Source organism: Hakea prostrata, chromosome 3 (genome assembly GCF_041222555.1).
Source record: "Hakea prostrata isolate BN-2017 chromosome 3, UWA_Hpros_2, whole genome shotgun sequence".
NCBI lineage: Eukaryota > Viridiplantae > Streptophyta > Magnoliopsida > Proteales > Proteaceae > Hakea > Hakea prostrata.
Genome location: NC_142602.1, coordinates 925,664 through 950,852, shown reverse-complemented (window position 1 = coordinate 950,852; position 25,189 = coordinate 925,664). Strand labels below are relative to the sequence as shown.

The 25,189-nt window shown below is 38.7% G+C and overlaps 2 protein-coding genes across 5 annotated transcripts in view; both read left to right on the top strand.

Moving 5' to 3' along the window:
• ACS (acetyl-CoA synthetase) overlaps window positions 1-2,032 on the top strand; it is a 30,364-nt gene extending 28,332 nt beyond the window's left edge. The window contains exon 19 of the mRNA XM_089147798.1: window positions 1,600-2,032. Coding sequence (XP_089003924.1) covers window positions 1,600-1,785 — 186 coding nt within the window. The 3' untranslated portion in view covers window positions 1,786-2,032. The remainder of the gene's footprint in view (window positions 1-1,599) is intronic.
• A 4,591-nt stretch (window positions 2,033-6,623) lies between these two features.
• On the top strand, window positions 6,624-24,694 carry ERD1 (Clp ATPase). Of its 4 annotated transcripts, XM_089147794.1 has the most exons (13): window positions 6,624-7,806; window positions 14,958-15,115; window positions 15,208-15,437; window positions 15,576-15,684; window positions 15,808-15,938; window positions 16,427-16,528; window positions 19,210-19,491; window positions 19,567-19,676; window positions 19,786-20,080; window positions 22,264-22,497; window positions 22,608-22,844; window positions 23,381-23,702; window positions 23,786-24,694. In XM_089147794.1, exons 1-12 carry the CDS (start codon window positions 7,121-7,123, stop codon window positions 23,690-23,692), a joined length of 2,886 nt encoding a protein of 961 aa, XP_089003920.1. In that variant the 5' UTR covers window positions 6,624-7,120; the 3' UTR covers window positions 23,693-23,702; window positions 23,786-24,694. The 4 variants fall into 4 exon arrangements, with proteins under 4 accessions (XP_089003920.1, XP_089003922.1, XP_089003921.1 ...); XM_089147796.1 differs by having other exon boundaries at window positions 19,573-19,676; window positions 23,381-24,694; XM_089147795.1 differs by having other exon boundaries at window positions 14,958-15,109; window positions 23,381-24,693.
• Window positions 24,695-25,189: the final 495 nt, after the last annotated feature.

Here is a 25,189-nt window from a genome sequence, read left to right as displayed (position 1 = left end):
ATATTTCCTTCAGTCTGAAAATTTTCCGCACTTCATCTTCTTCCTTGGGAAATTCTGCAATTCATCTTCAACCTTTAGACCTAAAACCTAGCTCAACCTAAACCCTCAACCAAACCCCAAACCCACTTAGTTTTATCATCCCTTAGACCTAAAACGCTACTTCCCCCTCCAATTCCTAACCCTAGCCGACACCCCTAAGTCCTACACCAAGTAGGCTACCTCAATTTGAACCCTGAGCATTAGAACCTGACCTGAAATTACAAAGCAACAGTCTTATCCCTAACCTAACTGAACCCTAGAATTCATTAACACTCTAAATTCCAGATCTAAGATCACAATTACAGCAAGGTTTCAAGCTCTAAAATCCCAAGTCTGTCAGCCCTAATCCTGGCTGAATCCTTCTAGACCTTTGCCTAACCCTTGTGAACCCTAAAACCATCCAAACCCCAGCCACCAAAGGTGTTCGCAGCCCTAGAAGACTGCTGATTCTCAAGAGCAAAGATCCTGGAGTGAACTTGATTCTATGGAAATAATCCAACTACTAAACCCTAGAATTTGGTTCTCATCAGAACGCCAATTGATGTCGGAGTTGATTGCTTCCAACCCTTAATAGACCAATTCCCGCTCATCGTTGTGGTGAGAAGTGGAAGAGACGAGAAAGATGAAACAGAAGACTTGAAGACATTGAAGGGCTATAGAACCATGTAAAGAAGAAGCCACTGGAAAGAGAGTAGATTTATGGGTATGAGGTGAAATCCAGAGATTTCATCCCTACTATAAAAAGCGTTAAACATTTGAACCATGACTCCATAAATGTATTTTTAGGATTAAACTACAAATTTCATTCCAAAGATTCAGGCTAACCAAACAGTTAATTTATAAACCATGACTCCATAGATTTGAAATCTGTAGATTTTTTAAATCTTCAAACTCAAGTGACCAAACAGGCCCTAAAGTTATTCCTATTCATCTTAACTCAAAGTTCTGTAATACTTGAAGCATTGAGCTGCTAGTGACAGCATACTCTGTTCGAATTTGTTTCTGAACAAAAAGTTAAGCCTGGTTTGAAGCATTTTTGTGTCTACTATTTTTTTCCTTCATCATTCTCCTTTAATTTGACAATTGAATTATTTATGGTTATTTTGTGTGCAATGAATAGATTCTTCCCCCACCCCTTTTTCTTGGTTAGGTTTCTTTTTTTCTTCTTTTACCCTTGAAAAAATCTAAAATCTTATTGTAACCAGAATGGTTAAGTAAGAAATTCTAAGTTTGCTTTTTCACCCTTTTAAGATTTTCTGTTGAGGCTACATTAGGTTATTTCACATACAAATCTGTATTAAATAACTTTGTGAACTTTTTGAAAAACCGTCTTTTAACTCTTGGGAAATGAAAGAGTGTTAAAACTGCTTATTTTAAACTTTGGGATTCAATGAGCTTTGGCATCAGAAGCTGGCTGGCTGTTTTATCCTATATTTGGTGGTCATGCCTAAGGAAGGCTTGCATCATAACTTGCTTGGGTGATTGGAGCATCCATTACCCAGTAATTGTTGAAACTTACGACTCAAGCTGAAACTATGTGAGCGGTGGTTTGTATGTCAGATTGGTGCATTTGCTGCTCCTGATAAGATTCATTGGGCACCGGGTCTTCCAAAAACAAGGAGCGGAAAGATAATGAGAAGGATCCTTAGAAAAATTGCATCTAGACAGCTGGATGAACTTGGTGATACGAGCACTCTTGCTGATCCGGGTGTGGTTGATCAGCTAATTGCACTCAGCGATCGTTAAGAGGGTCTGGATTTCAAAAGGTCAGAGGAGAGGCCAGTTTCAGGATCATTCTTAACCATGCTTCACGACCGGGTCTCATTTTGTCATGGGTGTTATTTATTGGATCCTACCATAAGTTAGTATAATAGATGTGATCAAGGGAATGTTGTACTTAATGAAGGTGTATATCTTCGAAGTAATTTTATTTTAACAAATTCTCGAATTGAAGCTTAAAAGGTATTTATCTACGGTTAATTTGGTTTCTTAATTTTGTTTACAAGCTCCTAATTGAATAGCCCCCCCCCCCCCCCCAACCATCCATACCCCATTCCCTTCCATCCCCTTCCACAAACAACAAAAAGGAAGAAAAAAAATTTCCTTGTCCTACAGTAATTAAAACCGATTTATTTGTTTTAAAAAAAATTGCTTTTAATAGTTTTTTTTCAGTGCCAATTTTTTTCCGTCCAACAATTTTTTTATTCAATTATCCTTATAATAAAGTCCTTTTTATATTTGATTTAGTTATCATTCTTCATATTTTTTAACATTTACTCTTATAAATGTTAGTTTCTCCATAATTTACTCCTAGAGAAGACTTTACGAATTAAATAAAAGAAGGGTTAATGAGAATGAACGTTTCTCCATAGTGCCAATTTTCAAAGAAAAAGATTTATATGTGTTTACTAATCCTTTGTTCTTAGTTGTTTTCCCAACCATCCAAGTAAAGAAATTTCCTACCACTTGCTCTAATCATAATCCAATCCTCATCACAACCCCCCCCCCCCCCCCTTCCCAAGTGTTGTGGCAAAAAACTCTTCCACTACCACGTTGCTTGGCATCTACAGCCCACTTTCTTTGATGATGTCAATTCGACTTGGGAAGCAATTTTATCCCAACCTTTTGTTGGTAAATTGGCCTCCCTCTCCCATTTCCTCCATAAATGGAATAAAATGGAGTTTGATAATGTCAAACAAATTTTCTCTAATCTATCCACGGAAATTGATATTGTTATAAAATGGACCAAACCCAGATTAGGAGCGTACTTTGGAAGAAAAAAAAATCCTCTTGTCATGGGCTCTAAACTTTGAAGAGATGTTCCAGTTCCAGAAGTCCAGAACCATGTACATCTCGAATGGTGACTGTAATACCAAATTTTACCATCTTACCTCAAGAGTACACACCCACAAGAGACAGGTCAATTTTGTTGAAACTAGTGATGGGACTGTTTTTGAGCGCCATGAAATTGCAAGGTTTTCGCAAATTTCATGCAAAACCTATATTCCACCTCTAACCCTCTAGACCCCTCCTTCGTAGAAACTATTTTTCCATTTTTGCTTTTGCAGGGGGATCTGCTAGGGATCTTCGCAACCAACCCTCGAGGAGGTTAAGGAAGTGGTGTTTTCTTTTGGTCCGTACAAGCTCCTAGAAGTGATGGCTTTAGTGCATCCTTTTACTAGAAAATTTGAGAACTAGTGCATATGGATGTTGATGAATTTTGTTACCTTATTCTTGGTTTATTCTTTTGTTCCTTGGGGGTGTTAACCACACTTTACTCTGTTTTATTCAAAAAAAAGTTAGCCCAAGGTTTGCGTCGGATTTCAGACCTATTAGCCTATGCAATGTCAATTACAAAATTTTGGCTAAAAAACTTAAACGTGTTGCCTACTATCATCTCTCCTTTGTACCCAAGAGACATATCACTGACAAATGACAATATCTTCCTGACTCATGAAATATTTCATTTATGAACCATACCCGTGGGGAAACTGAATATATTGCGTTGGAACTTGACATGTCCAAAGCCTATAATAGGGTTGAATGGTCGGTTATCAATAATTTGTTTTCTTTCCTAGGCTTTGACCAACAATGGTGCACCTTAGTGAACAAATTTATCCTCTTCCTTTTTTTCTATTAAGGTTAATGGTAGCCCTTATCGTTGGTTCATTGGTTCAAGAGGGCTAAGGCAAGGTTGCCCTCTTAGCTCGTATTTGTTTCTCCTAGTTATGGAAATTCTAACCGGGCTGTTTAATGAGTACATGGCTCTTAATTTATTTAAGGGGGTTAAGATGCTAGAAATGCTCATGAAATTTTCCACTTATTCTTTGCAAATGACACTTTTCATTTTCTATAGGGCGGAAAATGATGATATTCTCACACTTAAGTCAGCCCTCGAACTCTTCTCGAATTTAACTGGGCAAGAAATTAATTTTGAGAAAAGTGGGGCTTTCTTTAGTAGAAATGTTAGTAGACAAAATCAGGCCCACATCTTGTTGATGCTAGGTATTTATGAGTTAAAAAAGGATGTTGTTTATTTGGGTACTAATTTTCTTTAAGGAAGGGCACGCAGAAAAATTTAACCTTTTCACTTAAGAAATTTAAAGCTCAATTTGCTGCCTATAAAGCTAGCTCTCTATTCTTTGTAGGAAGAGAAGTTCTTATCAACCATGTGCTACAACCTTTATCTCTGTATCATATGCAATGCTTCAGATTCCCTAGATCCATGTGTAAACAATTTAATTCTTTTTGCCAAAGATTATGGCTTGACAATCCTAATCAAAATAAATAGCTTACTCTCATCCCATAGGACAAGTGCTGTCACCCAAAATACATTGGGGGACTAGGCTTCCTAAGAATAGAGGATTTCAATACAACACTTCTACTCAAACAGGAATGCAGATTGATTAGTGAACTGACAACCTTATGGGCTGCAACCTTCAAAGCAAAGTATTTTCATATGAAAAAAAAATGGGTCTTGGCCCTGGAAGAGCATATGTAGTATCATCCCACAGTTAGAATTAATGGCGAGTAAAACTTTTTTCTGGTTTGACCCATGGCGAAAGAACTCACCTAGCATCTCTAAAGCTGAACCTGAAACTAATATATGGTTTTTGGAAATCACTGTTGCTGAAATGGTAAGAAGTATCCAGTGCAAATTTTCAATCTTTCTCTCAAGCCTCACAAATTTTCAATCTTTCTCTCAAGCCTCACAAATTTTCAATCTTTCTCTTTAGAACTTTCAGTTTCTAGTGCAAATGATCGATGGGTATCATTAATTGCATCCAATGACAAGTTCTGTGCCAAATTGGCGGGGTGAGCATTGTTGAAACAAAGATACCCACATGATTACAATGACTTTACCGTGTGGTGAATTTTTTTTGGAAAATTACCACTTCACCTTCGACTTAAAACTTTCTTTTGACGTCTTGTGAGTGCAGGGTTACCAATTAAGTCTGCCTTATCACAGTGGTAAGCACGAACCTTGTTTGTCACCTATGTGGCAACAAGGCAAAGACGATTTGACATGTCTTCATCTCATGCAAATGGAACAAAATAATATGGGTTGCGGGACCAATTGGACTAAGAACGGGCCACTTGGCCCATCGCTCAATCTTGCATTTTTGCAACAGCTTTCTAACTGATACACAGCTAGATATGAAAACAAATAAGTGGTTTTTCTCCATCTTTATAATAACTTGTTATTTTCTTTGGAAGGAAAGAAATAGAGTTATCTTTAACAAACAAAAACCAAACCACACATGGTACTAGGTACTGTCACTAAATGGATAAATGAGCTTAGATTATGTCATTCTAATCACATTGATGCAGATCAACCACCACCGAATGAAGCCAGCTATGAAGATTGGCCATTGCAAGAAGTTGATAACAATATACATATAAACACAATACACTAACCCACTTTGTTGTGTGTAGGGGTATTTAATAGATTTATGAATAGTGCAGGATGGTGTGTGGGGACTGTAGAAAATAGGTGCATTCAATATATAGGCGCTAGGTGAATGACAAAGGTGGAAGCTTGGAGGCTTAACTGGGGGCAATTCGACAGGATTTTACTATGGCAACATCTTTGTGCATTACACTACATCAAATATGGTGCAATCAGGATGACGCTCTACACCTGCTTCCCAAACCATGTCGAGCTTGGCCAATAACCTTAGCACCACTTTTGATCAACATCTTGACAACCTATGTTGGAGCATGTTTTTGTACCTTTAAATCTTCATCACTATTAGTTAGCTTTACTAACTTAGTTAATTTTTTACATCCGACTTCAACCCTTATCGCCCAATCAGTTGGCTCTTCCCCTCACAGACAACAAAACTTCCGCACCCTTATCGCCCTTTGGGCTCTTTGGGGATATTATAATACGGTTATCCACTCTTTCAGCCCCAAAGCATCAGGATGTCATGCTGCGTTTACAACTTGCGATCCACGAGTTCGCCCCTCCCCCCCTCTTTATTTCCCTAGCAAAAGGTCTCCTCTCACCAGATGGGAGCCGCCACCTCCAGGAAAGATCAAACTTAATGTGGACGGCTCCTCCTTTAATCATTCAACACGCTTAGGAATTGGTGGACTTGCATATGACTTTTCTCATCAGGTGGTGTTTGCTTTTGGCCAAGGCACGGGCTGTCAAGCCTCTCTTATAGTTGAGGTGCAAGCGATTCGACGAGGCCTGAGCATCGCTCTTGACTTCCAGATTTCTCATATCCAAGTGGAAAGCGACAACCAATCGCTTGTTCTCTCTCTCTTGCGAATCCAACCTCCTATAGTAGCTGGAAAGTCTCTCACCTAATAGCCAATATCCGCAGACTCGGCGCGTCCTTTTCCGATGTTCCTTCTCATACATCCCTCGTGAAGCAAATTTTGCAGCCGATGAACTTGCAAAAGCAGCGGCCCTTTCACAGGATTGGTTCATGTACGTTTCTCCCCACCCGCCCTTTTTAACTTGGAATTTGGTATTTGGCTCTTTAATGTACAAGATCCCACGAGAATTTTAGTTAAATAAATAAAGCATTTATTTCCAAAAATAACAAATTAAAAAAATAGTTAATTGGGCGGCAAATAGGATTGGGAGCAGTGCAACTGTGCAACTCTTATTTGTGAGGACACTTGTGCCTCACACAAAAAAAATAAAATTCATTCTAACCCAAATGAAGAGGTAACCTAGAACGACTCTTGCCAAGGGAGGAATGATTCGTTGATATTTTATGGGTGGTGGCTTGACGGCTCTTCATTCCCATGCGTTTCTTTGATTCGAAACCTTTCATTCCCTTCCCTTCTACATCATGCACTTTCTTGCTTCCGTTGGAAGCTTTGGGGTGCCTCTTTCTAAATGTCGAGTCAAACTGACGTTGGGTGGTAGTGGTGAGGAGATTCAAAAGAGGCACCTTTCCTTCCCTCTCTCGGCGAGGCTGTTCTCTCATAATCTGTATTCGTGGTCACTTACCACGAAGCCTCTCTGTTTCTCTCTCTCTTCCACCATCTTTTTCTTCTGCTGTTACTGTTTACATTTGAAATTTGTTGTATTTCTTATACATGAAAGGGTAAGAAATAGGAAATGAGTTGCTCTTCACCGTTATCAGTTTATCAGATGGTTCTTTCTTCTATCCCGTCTCATCATCCTCGGTCGAGTGCCTCTGTTTTGTCTGCGAAACTCACGACTTCATCAGATTGTCGTGGTGGCCGTGATAGTTTCCTTGCCGTTCGCCCTGTTTCTTCGTATTATCCGCGCTCTTCTTCTTCTTCTGCTACTACTTGCTCCTCCCCTGTCGGTATGCCAATTTCTCGGTCCATGACCTCCCGGAAAGGCCGACGGAGGTTCTCCACACCCATATCGGCGGTCTTCGAGCGGTTCACGGAACGGGCAATTAAGGCTGTAATATTCTCACAGAGAGAAGCCAAGGCTCTGGGGAAAGACATGGTGTTTACTCAACACCTGCTGTTGGGCTTGGTCGCAGAGGATCGCTCGCCTGATGGATTCCTTGGATCTGGTATCACGATTGACAAGGCCCGGGATGCCGTTCGCAGCATTTGGACTGACGATGATTATGGTGTTGCGTCTAACGACTCATCCGTTAGCCCTTCTTCTTCCACCCATATTCCCTTTTCTATTAGCACAAAGCGTGTCTTCGAAGCTGCCGTGGAGTATTCGAGGAGTATGGGCTATAACTTCATTTCCCCGGAACACATTGCTATTGGACTTTTCACTGTCGATGACGGTAGCGCTGGTCGGGTCCTCAAGAGGTATGCCTGGCTTTCATCACTATTAATCACCGTTTTACCTAATTTACTGAAAAAAGAGGATCTTCCTCAAGAATTCAACCATGTGGGTTGGAAATATTCCTCTCCACGTAGGTAGAGGATCCAGATTCCTTTTTATTCAATACTCAAATTTGTGCTCTACCAAATGGAGGTTCTACAGTTGTGCTTATACATAATATGTTAGAGACTTCATCTAACTTGGACTCCAAGGTGGTTTCTATTCAAAATTAGAAGCTAACTCAAAATAGAAACTACTTGACTTAAACTAAGTCACTTAAAAACTCAAAGTGAATATAAGAAAGATCATTCTGCCCTTATAACTTAAGTTGGAGAAGATTTACATAATTGGACCAATTAAACTAATTAATTCACCTTTTTTCGTACTTAGTATAGATGTTAGACTCTTGGGGCCGTAGAATTGGCCCATCACCATACAAATGTATTGAGCAAAGGCCCAACACCCATATCTATACACTAGGTTGATCTTAAAGGAAAAGAGGCCAGTTCAGTGCTGGGTTGGCATCACTCTACTGATCTCACAAGAGAGACCTAATCTCATGCACTTGGAGGTTCCTTACCAATGCTGAGAAAACTATTCTCGAATAAACAACAAAGCTAACACAAGCCTTAGCTTAAAACTGTATTTTGTTAATATATGAATCTATAAAAATGCGCAGGGTGGATTAAGTGGAGAGATGGTGCGGGGACTTGTGTGATTGACATATTCCTTTGAAGCTCAAAGGAAAATTCTATAGGACCGTTGTACGACCAGCTATGTTGTATGGTGCAGAGTGCTGGGCTGTTAAGAAGCATCATATAAATAAACTAAGTGTAGATGAAATCATGAAATGAGAATGCTAAGTTGGATGAGTGGCAAAACTAGGAATAGTAAGATAAGGAATCAATCATATTAGAGCTTTGTTGCTGTGGTATCTCAAATGACTTTCTCAAAGCTTATCACTGAATGTTACTGTGGTATCTCAAATCATCATATCATTTGAGAAAGTCATTTGAGATACCACAGTAACATTCAGTGGAGGCCTGTAAATGCCCTTGTACGAAGAGGTGATTTAATCCAGATTGTAAGAATTAGAAGAGCTAGGGTCCAACCTAAGATGACCTTAAGAGAAGTTATGAGAAATGATATGCATAGCTTAGGCCTTATATCTAGTATGGCCTTAAATAGAGCTGATTGGAAGGCAAGAATCCATGTAGCCGACTCCATTTAGTTGGGACAAGGCTTCTTCTTGTTGCAATTTGTGAACATGTGTAGGGGCTTGTTTATAGCCTTGTAGTTGCATTCCTAGTTATACTGGAATAGGACATAAAATTGAAATCTTACTCTAATAATAAGTACTATTTTAATTAATGTTTATCAGGTCCCTGTTAAGGTCTATTTAATTAATGTGTATTAGGTTCTTGGTAAGCTCTATTTTAATTAATGTTTATCAACCTTAAGAGATCTTAATTTAAACTAAATAAATATCCTATTTTTGTACTTGACCTAGACATTAAACATATGGGCCATAAAATAGGCCCATGGCCACATAAACATGTGAAACAAAGGCCCTACCCCAATACCTATCAACCTTAGTTGATTTCAAAGGAAAAGAGGCAATTTGGTGCTGGACTTGCATTAATGTCCTTACAATGACTTAACAATGACAGTCTCTTTGCGAGTGACCTCTTTATGAATTCAGAGGAAGTCAACTTAAGTTCTTGGAGAACATCCACATAAACTTCCTTCTCAGTTCATAATGGAGAAAAACATTTTTAGATCCCAGCCCATGTTGATGCATTTGAAAGAATAACTAGACAAGATTCAGCTTTGTCACAAAGTGCAAAGGTATCATGTAGTCAATTCCATGTGTTTTAAGTAAACCTCTTTGCAACCAATCTTGGTAAGGACGTCAATTCAATATAATACTGGTATTCAATATGGTACCAGATATATTTGCCTCATACAGAACAGTACAGGTATGTCACAGATGTTGTCATGTTGTATCATATTTATTCAGAAGAAAGCTGTGTTGATATTTAGTACAATATAGGTACAGTATGGTTCATTTGTACCATATTGATGCTGTATAAAATATGGAAACACTACAGGTGTGTTATGCAAATACCAATACCATACATAATCTATTCGGTATGGACAATATGGTATAAGCTGTGCAATTGTAGTTCCAATAAACAGTAATGGGTTCATACTTTAAGGAAAGGTATGTGATGTAGCCCTAGATTGAATAGGATTAACTGGGGAGTAGGGGCCAGTCTTTCCGGATCTCAATTCAAAAGTTAGGGTTTTAGGGTTTGAAGATTTTGGGGTAGTTGATCGGGGGATGGTTGAACGTGTGTTATAGTGGTTAGATGGGCATGACTTGTAGGAAACTTAGGTAATGATGTATGGGGATGATTTCTAATGTTTGTGATAGTTTTAAAGGTTAAATTAGTGTAGATCTAAGTTTGAAATTTGGGTCTTTTGGAGAGTACGAAAATAGAAAGAGAAAAGGGGAGTAGGGTGATGCTGTATCAATAAGCATGTTTAGTTGGTTCTAGTCAATCCCAAAAGAAAAGCTTCAATAGGATTTGGTCCAACAAGAGTTGGACTTAATTAAGTATTTTATTTCAGTTTTAGTTATAGTCTTTTAGATGTTTTAAAATTCCTATGTAAGAGTGAGTAGACTTTGGTTTGAGTTCTATTGAAGATTTTGGTTTCAACTAGGATTTGTGTTTTATTTCCTTTAAATTTAAATTTCAGATTGAATAGAATGAATTGAGCTATGTTTATGAGAGTCTGTGTATCTGGTGTGCGAGTGTGAGCACTCTCTCCCCCCCTTTCCTACTTCTCTCTTGTGCAATTTCTTATTCTTCTTGCTATTCTTCTAATTCCCCCCTTCAATTACTGCCCACCATTGCAGCCCTATCCTGGGCTTGTGTCCATGGTTTGACATCTCGGTCTCGACCCAGATCTTTGCCAACTAAAAAACCAAGATCTGGTATTTTTTCCTATCTCAGCTTGAGTGTGCTTGAGGGCCCATCTTGTGTGGGTTCTAGGGCTCACTTTGGGCTGGAGTTGAGTATTTAGCCTATTTTAGGCCTTCTAAACTCTAAGGTGGCCTTAGATTCGTGAAAAAACAAGTGTATATATGAGTTCCAACTCAATCTTAACTTTGGAGCTGATATGCTGAAGAAGTGAAACAAAGAAAAGAAAATAAAGGAAAATTGACTGCAGTTGTAGGCTTGTAGCCCTTGTGATGGAGTCTAACATATGTTACAAACATTTTCATAGGATAAGTATTTTTCATGATATTTTGAGTTTACTTTCTTACTAAATATTTTCTGTAATTAAAATTAATCACAGAAAAATAATTGTCTCCGTGAAATCATAGACTGGGCAATGTATGTTTAATCCACATCCAAACTCCTAATGTAGAGCATAGTTTTTGAGAAAAATGAAATTTGGGAGGAACACTCACCTTGCTTGAAGAATGGATTCAAAATCACTAGATCCTTGTTGATTAGTTGTTCTGGATGAGTTAAATGGAGTGTTGATGCAGCCTAGGGGAGATCCAAGCACTTTTCTGGAGAAAAATTCTGGTGAAAAGTTTAAAAATAGCAAGGTAGGCAGATTCGAATCAAGACGAGTTAAAGGATCTGGTTGGACCGGAAATCCTGTCGAGACTGAGATCTCGACCAAGATGAAGAAGTTTCTGGGTTCCACATGCAGTTTCATCTTGAGGTCTCAGAAAATCGAGATCTAGCTAGACCTCAAACCATGCTGTATCATTTGGTATCAGAGTCAAAGATCCCACCCCCATAATCTTTTTCTTCCTCTATTCTCTCTCTATCTTCACTGCTTTTAGCCATGCCATACAGCATTAAGAAAAAAGAAAATCCACTGTCTCCACATTCCAGTCCCTTTTGATTTCCTTAGCAAACCAGTGACACTCTTACAATAAAAAAGAAAGATAAGGAAGAAAAGTTAACCAGAGCAGAGAAGATCGAGAGAAAGTGAAGCAGAACCAGGAAAAAAGAGAGAAAAAGACGAGTAGCAGAGAGAACCAGAATTCAGTTATAAAAAAGAAGAGATGCAGTGTAGCAGAAAGAATTGCAGAAGCAGAGAAGGAAGCAGAAACCCAAGAAAAAGAGAAGAAGAGAGTAGAGCAGTCCAAAAGAACGGGAAGAGAATCAGAGAACCAGAAAAAGAAAAAAAGAGAGACAGGTCGAATAGAATGAAAATTGAGTTATGCTTGTAAGAGCATGTATTTCTGGTATGTGAGTGTGAGCACTCTTTTCCCCTTCTCCACTCCTATACTTCTCTTCCTCTTTTTATTTATCTAATTCCTCTTCCATTACAGCCCTATCCTGGGCCTGTGTTAGGACCCTAGGATGAGGCCAGGTGGAATGAAGGTTAGTTAGGGTTAGTTGAGATAATAAATAGAGGGAGAAGCGTGAGGAGAGGGCATCTAATGTTTTATGAGAGTTCTTGGGCAGCCGTAGGCTGAGGGACACCACTGTGAGGTGTGGGGGTGACTGGCACCATAGAAACCAGAGTCTATCTTGTTAATTCTTGCATTTCTTGTATTGATTTTGAGAAGTATTAGTAGGGTTTTATCAGCCTGCATCATAGGGTTTGAGAATTAGATGATTAGAAGTAGAAGAGGTTGTGGATAATTCAACTTACTGCTGTTAATGATCTTCTAGGGCAGCTACTTGAATGATGGAAGAAACTCTTGGAAAAGAAAAGCAACTACTCGAACGACGAAAAAAGGAAGCCACGTTACTGTCATCACAACCCATTATTTGGCATAATAACTCATAGAGGATTTCAGATTACATGAAAACTTTATTCTTGGGAGATTTAGAAGTTCAGTTTAGTTTTTGTTTTAGTTATTTATGCATGTGGCTGAATTATAAAGTCTAGTAGTTTCTAAAATTGATTAATTTATGTTATCCATAAGATTCTATTGTTACTAGTTACTAGGTTTGTCAGTTTCTATTTTCAGTTAAAAAAAAGTTTCCATTTATTGTTATGCTTTAGCCAAGTTATAAATTGGCTCTTTATTGGACTAGAATATTAGACTTTTGAGAAATTGTTTTGTGGCCTTGTAGCGTTAGTTAGGGAGTTAAATCAATGGTCAACAGCTGAGATTGCTGCATGAGTGACCCAGAGCTGCGATAGCCGATCCCCCAATCCCCTTTCTTCTATGTATCTGTCGTTCTTCTTATCTTTTTATGTTTTTCTTTCTTATGTTAAAGAAAAACCAAATAAAAAGGTCTAATTACGATATTTTCTTTTCATTATTGTATTGATCCTGGTTGCAATTGATCGCCTGCTCGTTTTTCCAGTTTGAGGTCGACATTTGCATTATGGAGATTCAATGGTAATTTATGAAGGTGAAAGATGATGGATTATCGAGATTCAATGGTAATTTAATAAGGTGGAAGATGATGGAGGATGTTACAGGGGTTGGTGATGGGCTTAGAAGTCCTATTTGTATTCCTACAACTTGGCCATTAAAATAAGAAACAACTTAAAACTAAATAGGAAAAAGAGTTCCTACTGATAGTGGGGGCTTTTAATAACCTTGCAAACTAAAGATGGGGAGCCTCTCTGATAAAAAAACTGGAAGGAATCTACCTAAACAGGACCCATAAATTGTGGGCCTCGTTGGGTACATTGAGCCCCTGTGTCGAAGGCTTCTGCACAAGCATTGCCTGGACTCGGAGGGGCAATATGCAGCCTTACCCCCAGCAATTCTTGTTGGGAGGCTGTTTCTTATGCCTTGGCCTCTGGCAACAACTGTGGTCCACCGACCATATCGCTAACTAAATAAATGTCCTACTTGCCTTTATTTATTAGAGACCGAAATAAAAATAATGATAATGAGTTAATCTTGGGCCTTATGGGGGCCCAAGTCGCTTGTGGATCTGAGGATCTGCATCAGAGTGGAACTCCAGGAGTAGAAACTGAAAATTATAGAAATAGAAGCTAGTATTTCCATCAAGGGAACAACAACTTCAGAAGTCCATTTAAAGCCCACCTCACTTATCATGTGAACGGTAACATGTAAAAGTAGAACTGTTTTCTTCTTTTAACAGTGTTATCAACTGAGGTAACTTCTTGTTGATCTGAGCATGATGAAGATCAGGCTTAAGATCAATACCAGTTTCCAAATGTTCTCTGCCAGTTGAGATGTATTAGACCAATATTTCCTTCTCATCTCTTAAACTGTCTTTTGGATCATGGAGACATGTTGGACCTCATTTGCTACTACTTTCCTGGCCTTTCATCAACCAGAAATTGACTTCCATCCATTGGTTAGTTCTGCAGAAATTAGTAAATTTCTATTTTTTAGGTTTACTTTCTAATTGGGCCATTGATTTCAGATCCCACTTTGGGAAACTGTTCTCCCTCCTATAGGCCCCATTCAACTGGATGCTCTCACCACAAAGGGATAATGGGGAGGGTCATAATGAATGCTCATAGAGATGTTGTTTCCAGACTCAAACCCATGATCACTTGATCACAATAGATTCTCTTGCGTTCTGTTTCTGTATACTTACCCTGTGGGAGGATCCTACAACTTGACGAGTATTGTAGTGAAGAACTGATTATATATTTACTGTGAACTCAGTGGCCAAATACTGCCCAGAATTGAATTTTAATTGGAATGAGATTCTCTTTTTGAAGTTTATAAAAATTTGAACGAGGCCAGAAATAATCAATTGAGGGTGTTGACATTTCATAATTTTTACAATTTAGGTGCACTTAGACCCTAAATTTATGGCCTTTTTTATTAGCCTATATTTGACTGACAAGATAAGTGCAGGGTCCTTTATGTCATTGATCTACTCAGAATGTCTCTAATGTGACTCATTTGACAGATATCTAATGATTTTTAGATTTTAATCTATTCATCCTTTTGTACAATCTGGGACCCAGCTTGTCAATTTTAAAAATATTGAAAATCTTCTTTTCTGACGTGTATTTAACATGTTTGCCGAGCATGACAACCTTTTAAAAGATCAGACATGTGAATTTGTTATAATGTGTAAATGCTTCAAGGTTCATGATTGATGAGAGGCGTTTATTTCAACTTATGGAGATAAGATGATAACGGTTACAGATTAGGAGCAAATGCCAATCATTTAGCAATTGTGGCAGTGTCTAGACTTCAGGGGGAACTTGCCATAGATGGTAGAGAACCATTTTCAGCAGCGAGAAGGATGCACAGAAAATCTTCTGGAAAAACATCAATTTCAAGTACTTCTGAAAAAAGTAAAGGTTATTTTCTTATTCTATTTGTTGAAGTGAATGTTGAGTTAATTAATTACAATATCTTGTCGAATGCTAAACTAGTTGACTCTTCCCCTCAGAGAGAAGTACTCTGGCACACTACTGTGTGGATCTTACTGCTCGAGCTAGTGAAGGACTTCTTGATCCTGTAATTGGTCGCAATGGTGAGATCCAGAGAGTTGTTGAGATCCTTGGTCGAAGAACCAAGAACAACCCAATACTTCTGGGTGAAGCAGGGGTGGGTAAGACAGCCGTTGCAGAGGGTCTTGCAATTTGTATTGCAAACTGTGATGTCCCAAATTTCCTTTCGGTGGGTCTTCCCCCTCGTGAGTAATTTATATTCCTTTGTTTCTTTCTCTTCAATCATTTCTATTATTCTAGACATATGATTGGTTTAAGAAGATAGTTGAGTAAAATTAGTTCACTGAACCCCGCTCTTTTTTTGCAGACAAAACACATAATGTCCTTGGATATAGGTCTACTGATTGCAAGTGCAAGGGAGAGGGGAGAGCTAGAGGCACGGGTTACTTCCATAATGAGTGAGATACAAAAATCAGGTAATCATATTTGTTGATCCCCCCCCCCCCCCCCCCAAAAAAAAAGAAAAAGAAAAAGAAAAAAGAAGAGGAATTTAGTTTAAATAACCTATGCCATGTCTATGATTTTGTGAAAATTTGCAGGTAACATCATTCTATTTATTGATGAAGTTCATACAATAATCGGGTCTGGCAAAGTTGGAAGAGGAAGCAGGGGTTCTGGCCTAGACATTGCTAATCTACTCAAGCCTTCTCTCGGGAGAGGCAAATTACAGGTGATAGTCTAGGCTTGTCTTGGTTCTTGTATATGCTGCAGACAGGGATTCTCTCACAACATTATATTTGCAAATTTGGGATTGCATCTGTTATACTATGCAGAAAAGATGTTTACCACATCTTGATTATGCATACGGTTTTTAACATCATTATAACCAGTAAGAGGAACAGTTGATAGACATGAGAAATAAATAAAAAGTAGTTTTGGAATGTTTGAAGTTGGGGTTGGAATGAGAGGGGGCAACTATTTTATCCAGTCCTGCTATTTGAGAGCGTGCTATATGTGCTTTTGTTGTTGCTGGTGATTCTAGTCTCCTTCAATGTTTTCAATATATTGCTCCTTCTTGCTTTTTATATATGATATGATTAAGCTTCTAATTTAGAATGTTAAGTTTTTTTTCCTTTTTTGGTGGGGGCATCACCTTTCTTTTTGTTGGTTTGTCCTTTCTTATTCGTTTTCTGCATGTGACTTTTCACTCCTTGACAGTGTATTGCATCCACTACCCTGGATGAACACAGGAAGCATTTTGAGAAGGATAAAGCACTAGCTCGACGCTTCCAGCCTGTGCTGATTAGTGAACCAAGCCAGGTAATGCTTGGTTTATAATTATGTTAGTATGTGTGTGCGTTGTATCTATTGTATTATTGGCTGCATGGAATATTGCAAACATTTTCGTTTTAAGTCCCTCCCCCCCTCTACCAGACAGGAGAGTTTGTTCACATACTTAATATTTAATTAATGAATTAATGAACAATAGATTAAATGTTGGAATTTTTGGGATTTAGTTTGTCATGAAGGAATTTGTAGGTCTTATTTGTATAAACAACTAGATTTTTTTTAATAGAATGTTTTATAATGAATCTTTAATTCTCCCTTTTTTGAATTGGCAAATTTTTCAATCCAATAGGAATGTTTTCATGGGCAAAAATGTACCCTTTCAGTATTTGTTTAACTCATAGGGCAGCTCATGACCTCTCAGAATCTTTATTTTGGACTTTGATATTGTAATCCATAATGTTAGTTGGGATAAGGCTTTGGTGTTGTAATCTATCAATTCTACAGCTTAGAAAACTAAGACTAGTGGATTCTGCTGAGTCGTGCTGTGGTACAACTGCGGCCATGTGCCTTTATTCTTCTTTTCCTTACTCCAGTTTTCTCCCCTATAAGGTTCTTAAAATTCTTCCGTTTCTTTCCAATATTGTTCTCTTTTCTGTTCCTGTCCTTCCTATTTTCCTTTCTTTTTTCAGTCTTTTGGATTCTGTTTTGTGGTAACTATAGTCTTCTGTAATTGGACTGATATCCCTCACTTCCTTTCTTGCTCATATTTTGGATGTGAACTTTCAACCCTTCAGCTGAAGTCTGCAATATCAGCTGGTTATTTTCGTACTTTTTGATCTTACTCATAGAAATTTTAATTAATATTCTTGTTTAGTGGATCTGCTATTTTCTGTTTTGGTAGATCTAAAGGCATGGGGATCATATACAAAATTTGAACCCAGTTGGCTTTGATGTTGACTTTTCAGTAAGTTCAATTGGTTGGAATCGGTAGGTTTTTTTTTTGGGGGGTTCAATATGAGGAGAAAAAAGATATATAGCCTTCATGATTGTGAGCATGATTTTAAATCTCAAGATTTCAAGAATCTTTACCCCACTGAAATGTGATCTGGAGTAAAAAAAAGTTCATACCACATGTTGACTGAAATATTGAGAGTCCTTCAAGATATATTGGTAAAAGTACACGGAAAAAAGGGGACAAAGACAAAACAAGGTCTCATAGAAATCTGATCTGAGACCAATATTTTCTCTAGATTTGACTTTCGATAGGAAACCTTGTCGCAGGGAATTTTTGAGTTTGAGCAGATTCTACCTCAAATCAAGGGGTTTTCTTGACAAAAACACTGACAAACACGTGGAAGTAGTAGACTGAAGCTCCTAACAACAAGATTGAAGTTTTTCTTCAGTTTGAGGCAAACCATTTTTCTCTAATTTATTTTTTAAAAAGCATATGATCAATACTTGTTCAATGATGTTGAAATTAAGATATGTTGGATACCATGGGCTGATCTGCAAGATTTTTCACAATGTCGCAATTTTTTTTTGGCATGTCTATATGCTTTTTCTCATTGTGATTCTGTGAAAATCTGAAAAAATGTAAAAGAACAGATGATTAATGTATGCTATGGTGATGGAATAATTAAATTTTGAACACCATTGGCCAAGTTACAGCCTCATGGTGTTAAAAAAGTGGGCTTTTTTTTAATTTTTTTTTATTTAAGTTATAGAAAAATATGAAGGACTTTCTTTATGTTTTGAAGTGCTGCCCATGTCATTTCATGGTGTAGACTATTGAGGAACTTTTTGAGGTTTCTATTTCCTGTGATCCTATCAAAATTGTCATGTAGACTCTTAGACTTTCATAGTTGCACTTGAGTTGTATTTGATATTTGACACTTTGACATATGTGTATGTTTAGTTATGGATTTTGCATATCTTAATGTAGGTTCAGTGTTTTACTTCATTGAATTATGATTTCTTAACATTTATGTGAATTTATATTGCAAGAATGTTTAGATATGTGAAAATGCATTTGTTCTTGACTGCATACATGCAAGCACATGCGTGAATTGAAAAGATCAATGTGGGTTTTTTTTTAAATCAAACTAACCATGGATGTGTCTATATACCTTAAAATAGGCTGTCCAAGAAGAATCAAGCCCAGAATGTGAAAACCCAGTGAAAGATAACACCAGAATCTGACAAACCTTATACCAGATTTCGACGAGATTATCATCTTTGTATAGGGTCAAGATATCAAGATTAAACATGATTTTGAACCTTGTTTGCAAGTAAGGGAAATAGTCCCCTTCCTTTAATTTTAGTTCCTGGTTTGCCCTAATTCAGTTATTTGTCAGAACTTCCATTTATCTGCAGAAATATCCCCCTCTAACCTGAGATGAGTGAAAGGAAATTCTTTCATTTTCTTATTCTCTTACATCTTTGGTGTATACAAAGCAAGAAGTGGATCTCCTTTTTAGCTTTTTTGATATAAAAGGGAAGCGTCATATGAATGATGGCTTGTGTCATTGGAGGGAGGCCTTAACTTTGACATGTGTCAAATGGAGGGTTTTCTACCCATCCAGTGGTGTTGGTAGGCCACTTCAGCAGCCGCTCAATAGATCAAGCTGCCTGTCCTGCTGAACCAGTTAATGAGAGTGGTTTCATTTTACAGTCTTGATTGTAAACTGAAGGCTTCTTGTTACATCTCACAGGAAGATGCAGTGAGGATATTGTTAGGCCTACGAGAGAAGTATGAGTCACATCACAAATGCAGGTTCACTACAGAAGCTATAAATGCTGCTGTATATCTCTCAGCTAGATATATACCAGATAGGTACCTACCAGATAAAGCTATTGATCTCATTGATGAGGCTGGAAGTAGAGCTTGCATGGATGCCTTCAAAAGGAGGAAGGAGCAGCGAACTTCTATACTCACTAAGTCACCGAATGACTATTGGCAAGAAATAAGAGCTGTCCAGGCCATGCATGATATGGTAATGGCTTTACTTCTGGATTGCGATAGTTAATTTCTTGATCTGCTAGATTCATTAGTATTTGTTTTTGTTTAGGTGCAGGTTCTGGTGAATAAAATGAATTATAATGTAGATGCTTCAGTCATTGATGGCAGCGGAAAACTCATATCAGAACCCCTTGTGCCTCCCACATTTGATGTTGATGAGTATGACTCTGGGTTCCTAAGTTTTGTAGACTAAGGATCTAGAAAGCTTAACTTCTGAGTGACCTGGATCAGTTTTAAAGTCAGTTTCTTGCTTTTTGATTCTTTCTAGACCTGCAGTGGTGGGACCGGATGAAATAGCTGCAGTTACATCACTTTGGTCGGGGATTCCAGTTCAGCAGATTGCAGTGGATGAACGAATGCTTTTACTTAGTCTTGATGAGCGGCTAAGGAAACGTGTCGTTGGTCAAGACGATGCCGTTGTTGCTATCTCTCGTGCAATAAAAAGATCCCGTGTTGGCCTGAAGGACCCTGACAGACCCATTGCTGCTATGTTGTTCTGTGGCCCTACTGGTGTCGGTAAAACTGAACTCGCAAAAGCCTTGGCTGCATGCTATTTTGGGTCGGTAAGTACTGCCATCCGCACTTTTGCCCAAAAAATTAAGTACTACCATACACACAAAAGCAAGAAGTAATCTATGTGTTTTTCTTTATGGATACCATAGTTCCTCCTCCCTGTCCCCCTCTTTGGCTTGGACCTGTGCCTGTTAGTCTTCCTGGCCTTCTTCCTTCATCCCTGCACTCTGGCATTTTCAGAGTCTCCTGGAATATTGAAAGTTCTCGAAATTTCACCTTTAACTTGGTAGAATGGAAGTTTCTTGTATTCCTTATTGATTTCTTTGTCTTATAGAATGGGTTGCTTTTGACACGTAATATTTGTTAAGGTCCTTGTTGGAGCTTATTAAAAAATGTAGCTGCAACTCTCAATAGGGTCGAGGACCAATGATCCAGATCTATATAAGAACCAACTTGATAATGAGAAAAATAGGGTTTCCTCAAAATTACTTTCATGGGTTTCGCTAGGGATCAGAGCAGAGGTGATGTAATCCCAGAATTAGGGTTCACTTCAGGACCTTGTATGCAAGTTGCAGCAGCCAATTGGTAGGTTTAGGGTTTCAGCTAGGGTTAGAAGTTGGTCTAGGGTTTGCTGTCTTGGTAGTTTAAGGTTGCTAAAAGGGGTTTCTTAAAGGTTAAGGCAGATCTGGAAAGTTGGGATTGAAGTGGATAGGTTTTAGAAAAATCTGGAATATCAGATTTTCTGCAACTTTTCTATGAAGAAGATGAGTTGCAGAAAAATTTCAGATTAGGTTTTTAAGGGCTGGAATGGACTGAGGGCTTGGGAGTGTTCCTAGGGCAGATGTGATTCTAGAGAAGGGTAAAGGGCTTCAAAAGGGACTGGAGATCTGGACTTAATGAGAGATTGAAGCTGCTGCTTGCACAGAAGCAGAGGGAAAAAAGGAGGCCTAAAGTTGCTTGGAAAGTGGGCTGGATTTGTAGAAATAGTGGTGAAGGGGGGCTGCAGGGGGTTGCGATGGGGTTGGGGTGGTAACCAAGGTCAAACTAGGGGATTAGGGGCTGGGGAAGGGGCTTCTAGGGTTTCGTGACCAAGGGGGAGGGGTGGAATGTGACTTGTGTAATGGAGGAACTGCAGTATGCTTTCTGAAGAATGACTGTCTTGGTGATTGAAGGTCTTGAGATTTGAAGAACAAGTCACTAAACCAGCTGCAGGTTTCTCCTCCCAGGATCCCCACAACTTACCTGTCTGTTTTCTCAAAACTCTTTTTATTCAATCAACTCCCAAAAAAAAAACTTACACTAGAAAGGCTATTTATAACCTAAACAAAAAACTTAAGACTCCTACTGGGTTTCCTTGACTACTAGGGCCCCACCACAACTTAACTTAGACTTAACAAAGGAATATAATTAGTAAGCAATCTCAGCCCTTGGATCTAGATCACACTTAAGTTACCTAATATTAATTAGATAAGACTAAGTGGGCTCAAAAGGAAACAAAATTTTCCTAATTTCAGTAATTCTTTAAAATAGGACTTCTTAAAAGGAAATACAGCTTTACAACTCTATGACTCTCTTCAAAATAGACTAGACTACTAGACTTTGGTCTTCAATATAACTCAATCTAGGGGTTGGATTCAGCCAGCTTGCCTCGGAGTTGGGCTTGGACCCCTTTTTTTTTTTTTTTTTTTTTTTTTTTTTTTGGGGGGGGGGGGGAGATGGGGTGTCCAGCCCTGGATACATCAAGAGGGTTTTGTGATGAAAGTATTGGAAAGGGATATGAGAAATCTCGGTAACTAATTTTCTCACTGCAGTGTAACCCCAAAAGAACAGAAGGTCAAATATTATATATGGTATAACTACCGACTGTCAATTTCAGCTTGTTGGGCTGCTAATTTCTCCTCGGAGGCTTCCAAACTTACGATGCCGTATAAATGTCTAATGAAATCTAGTCATTCCCCTCAGTTCAGCCTTTACGAATCTAAAACTGGGTATGTAGGTTTTATCGGGAGGCTATTTGATAAAGCTTATTGCCAACTGAATTTCACTGATATCAGTTTCTTGGAATCACCCCAATGAATCTGCAACCTTAGGTAAATCATGCGGGAAGGTTGAGTTTTGTTATGACCAATACTTTCCAGACTGAATGATGCTTCTTTTATTTGCATTTTTTGATAGATTAGTTACTAGTTATTCTTGTTGCTCTGTAAATGCTTCACAAACGTTGTTTCTGTAGGAAGCAACTATGCTTAGACTGGACATGAGTGAATATATGGAGCGACATACCGTGAGCAAGTTGATAGGGTCACCGCCAGGGTATGTTGGATATGGAGAGGGAGGCACACTGACGGAGGCCATTAGAAGAAAACCTTTCACAGTTGTATTGCTTGATGAAATTGAGAAAGCCCATCCAGATATATTCAACATCCTCCTTCAAATATTTGAGGATGGGCACCTGACTGATTCCCAGGTTTGTCTTTACGCATGTTGTCAAGGGAAAGCTTCCTCATTTTCTCTTTGCAGGCTTACCCAATTTAATCTACAATATCATTCTTGTTCTCTGATACATGGATTTAACAGGGACGAAGAGTATCATTTAAAAATGCATTGATTGTCCTGACATCAAATGTCGGGTCCACTGCCATTGCAAGGGGTGGAAGTGGTTCTGTTGGCTTCTTGATCGCAGATGTCGGTGGGTCCAGTTCATATGCTAGGATGAGAACTTTGGTAATGGAAGAGCTGAAGGCATATTTCCATCCAGAGTTACTCAACAGGATAGATGAAGTTGTTGTATTCCGGCCCCTTGGGAAGACTCAGGTTTGCCTCTTTTCTTAATTGTACGTAAGAACAGTTTTCTGTTTGTCACCCTAGGTGCTCAACATCTTGGGTGAAGAAAATCATAAAACACATAGTTAATAGCTGTCTGATATTGCACATCATCATTTAGCTATTACATTGATTTTTGTCGTTGCTGGTCATATGTATAGAACAACCTTCACGATTGGGCGCAATATGAAAGATCTTTTAGAAGCACATATTCCTCTGCTGGGGGATTGGGATGTGAACATAGGGGTCTTTATGACAATTAATAATCCAATTCAATTGCAATTAGGCCTTGCTCTTGCCTATTTTGGAGTCGTTACTTCCTTCGTCAATAGACGCTTTCATTTCAAAACCTAGAAATACCAGCATCAATGTCCTAGTTTCCCTGTTTTTGGACCCAGAATTCAGAAAATATTTGTTGCACCACCCACCCACCCCTTTTTGTTTTTTGATATTTGGGGTAAGACTATCGTATAATGTGGCATTTAGGAATGCAGATGATGTGATTTTCTTTTGTTAGCTCATTTCAGATGCTAGAGATTGTAGAGATAATGCTCAAAGAGGTGAAAGGAAGACTGGTATCTATGGGAATCAGCTTGGAGGTGTCGGAAGCAATCAAGGACCTCGTCTGCCAGCAGGGCTTTGACCGGAGCTTTGGGGCGCGGCCTCTTAGGAGGGCAATCACGCGTCTAATTGAAGATGGCTTAAGTGAAGCACTTCTTGCAGGCGATTACAAGCCTGGTGACAGTGCTGTCATTGATGTGGATGCTTCCGGAAATCCATTTATCGTTAAACGCTCCAGTGGGAGTAGTGTCCACTTTGATGCTACATCCAAGTCCTAGCCGCCCCTAGGTAGGATAGATGATATGATCATTTCCATCCTGTAAGTTAAAATCATAGGATCTGTAAATAGTGTTCTGTGTTCATATCTGCAGGTGGGAGTAATCATGCTGATTCTGCACCTAGGCTGGAACAATTCTTATTCTTCGATTGCCATTGTTTCTAAGTCTTTGGCGATATCAATACTCCTTAAATTCATAATTTTATTATCTTCAGCCTCTGGGAATGGTTCTGTACCCGTGCTCGCAATGCATGACGCCATGACGAACTAGTTTTTCTTCCTAAATTCATTTTTTGTTTTTCAGAAAATTTGATTATTCGATCCCATCAAATGATTACTTTCCGAGCCCCTTTTTTTGTTGACATATGTCAAGTATTCTCTCTTGATTGCTTAGGTAGATGCTTTGTTCCTGTAGTGTAGCTTCTATAATATAAGCCCAGTTGTATAAAATTTTGTAGAGATACTTTGATTGTCAATCGTAAAGACTCCGTTGTTGGCCATGGATGAGTTAAAGTGGGACAAGGGTTCTTTTTTACACGGACCATCTGGCAGGTCCGGGTCGAAGGCTTAAAGGTCCTCAGCATTTTTGAAACATGTTCAAAACCGAACTCAGGCAAAACGGTTTTTTGTGACATGGAAACAGAGAAGGAAGCTTAATTAAGAGTCTCTCTTGCGAAGGCCTGGGTCTCATGGTTCCAAGAGCAGGAGGTTCCCCGCTCTGAATAGTGGTGCACTATGCCACTATGAGGCTGGTCGATGACCTTTTTGGCTAAAAATCATTTTCAGATTGTTTTTTCAATTTACATATTGAATCCAATTCACTCACAGAAACCTTGGGGGAAAATCCAGCCTTAGATCTCTCACACCACAACCTCTGCTTTCTGTTTTTAGTTTTCCTTTTTTAGCCCTCCATTAGCTCTTTTTTTCTCTCTGAAGTGATAATTTATCATCTCAGCTGGCTTTAAGCGTTGTATGAGAAGCCCTCTTTAGTAAATGATTAGGTGGTGTCTCGTTTCAGATGGTAATAATCTCCTCATTTATTCTGAAAAGTTGTTGAGCAGCTTAACAATTTCCAATTGACGAACCGTGTGCAACGGTGATCTTATAGAGCTTTATCACCATGAGTAATCTAGTCCTTGAGCCCACCCCCAATAGCACCCTGCCACAATTAGCACGATCACCACTTATCCCGCTAGCGATACTTGTTATTCAACCATCTCGTTTTTATCTGCCATATGGAAGACGTTCAATTGCAAGGAAGACGCATGTAGATCTGTAATTTGGTGGGTTTTGTGCTGGGTTTAGTTGTTCCTTCCTTCACAACAAATGGTTCTAATCGACTCGATTTTCTTGGTAGATAATTGGAAAAACTCAGTTCATCATACCAAGCGTATTTGAAGCATTAGTAGGGGAGAGAGAGAGAGGTTAAGGTTATCATGAGAAATGAGGTCGGTTGGTCTCCGCGTCATAGTCGAGCGTCTCCCCTCAGAAGACAAAC

Coding starts and splice junctions, on each gene's coding strand:
- ERD1 (XM_089147794.1), top strand. CDS start 7,121: ATGAGTTGCTCTTCACCGTTATCAGTTTATCAGATGGTTCTTTCTTCT. Junction 16,529..19,209: donor TGATTAGTGAACCAAGCCAG/GTAATGCTTGGT, acceptor TACATCTCACAG/GAAGATGCAGTGAGGATATT. Junction 22,845..23,380: donor GGCCCCTTGGGAAGACTCAG/GTTTGCCTCTTT, acceptor AGCTCATTTCAG/ATGCTAGAGATTGTAGAGAT.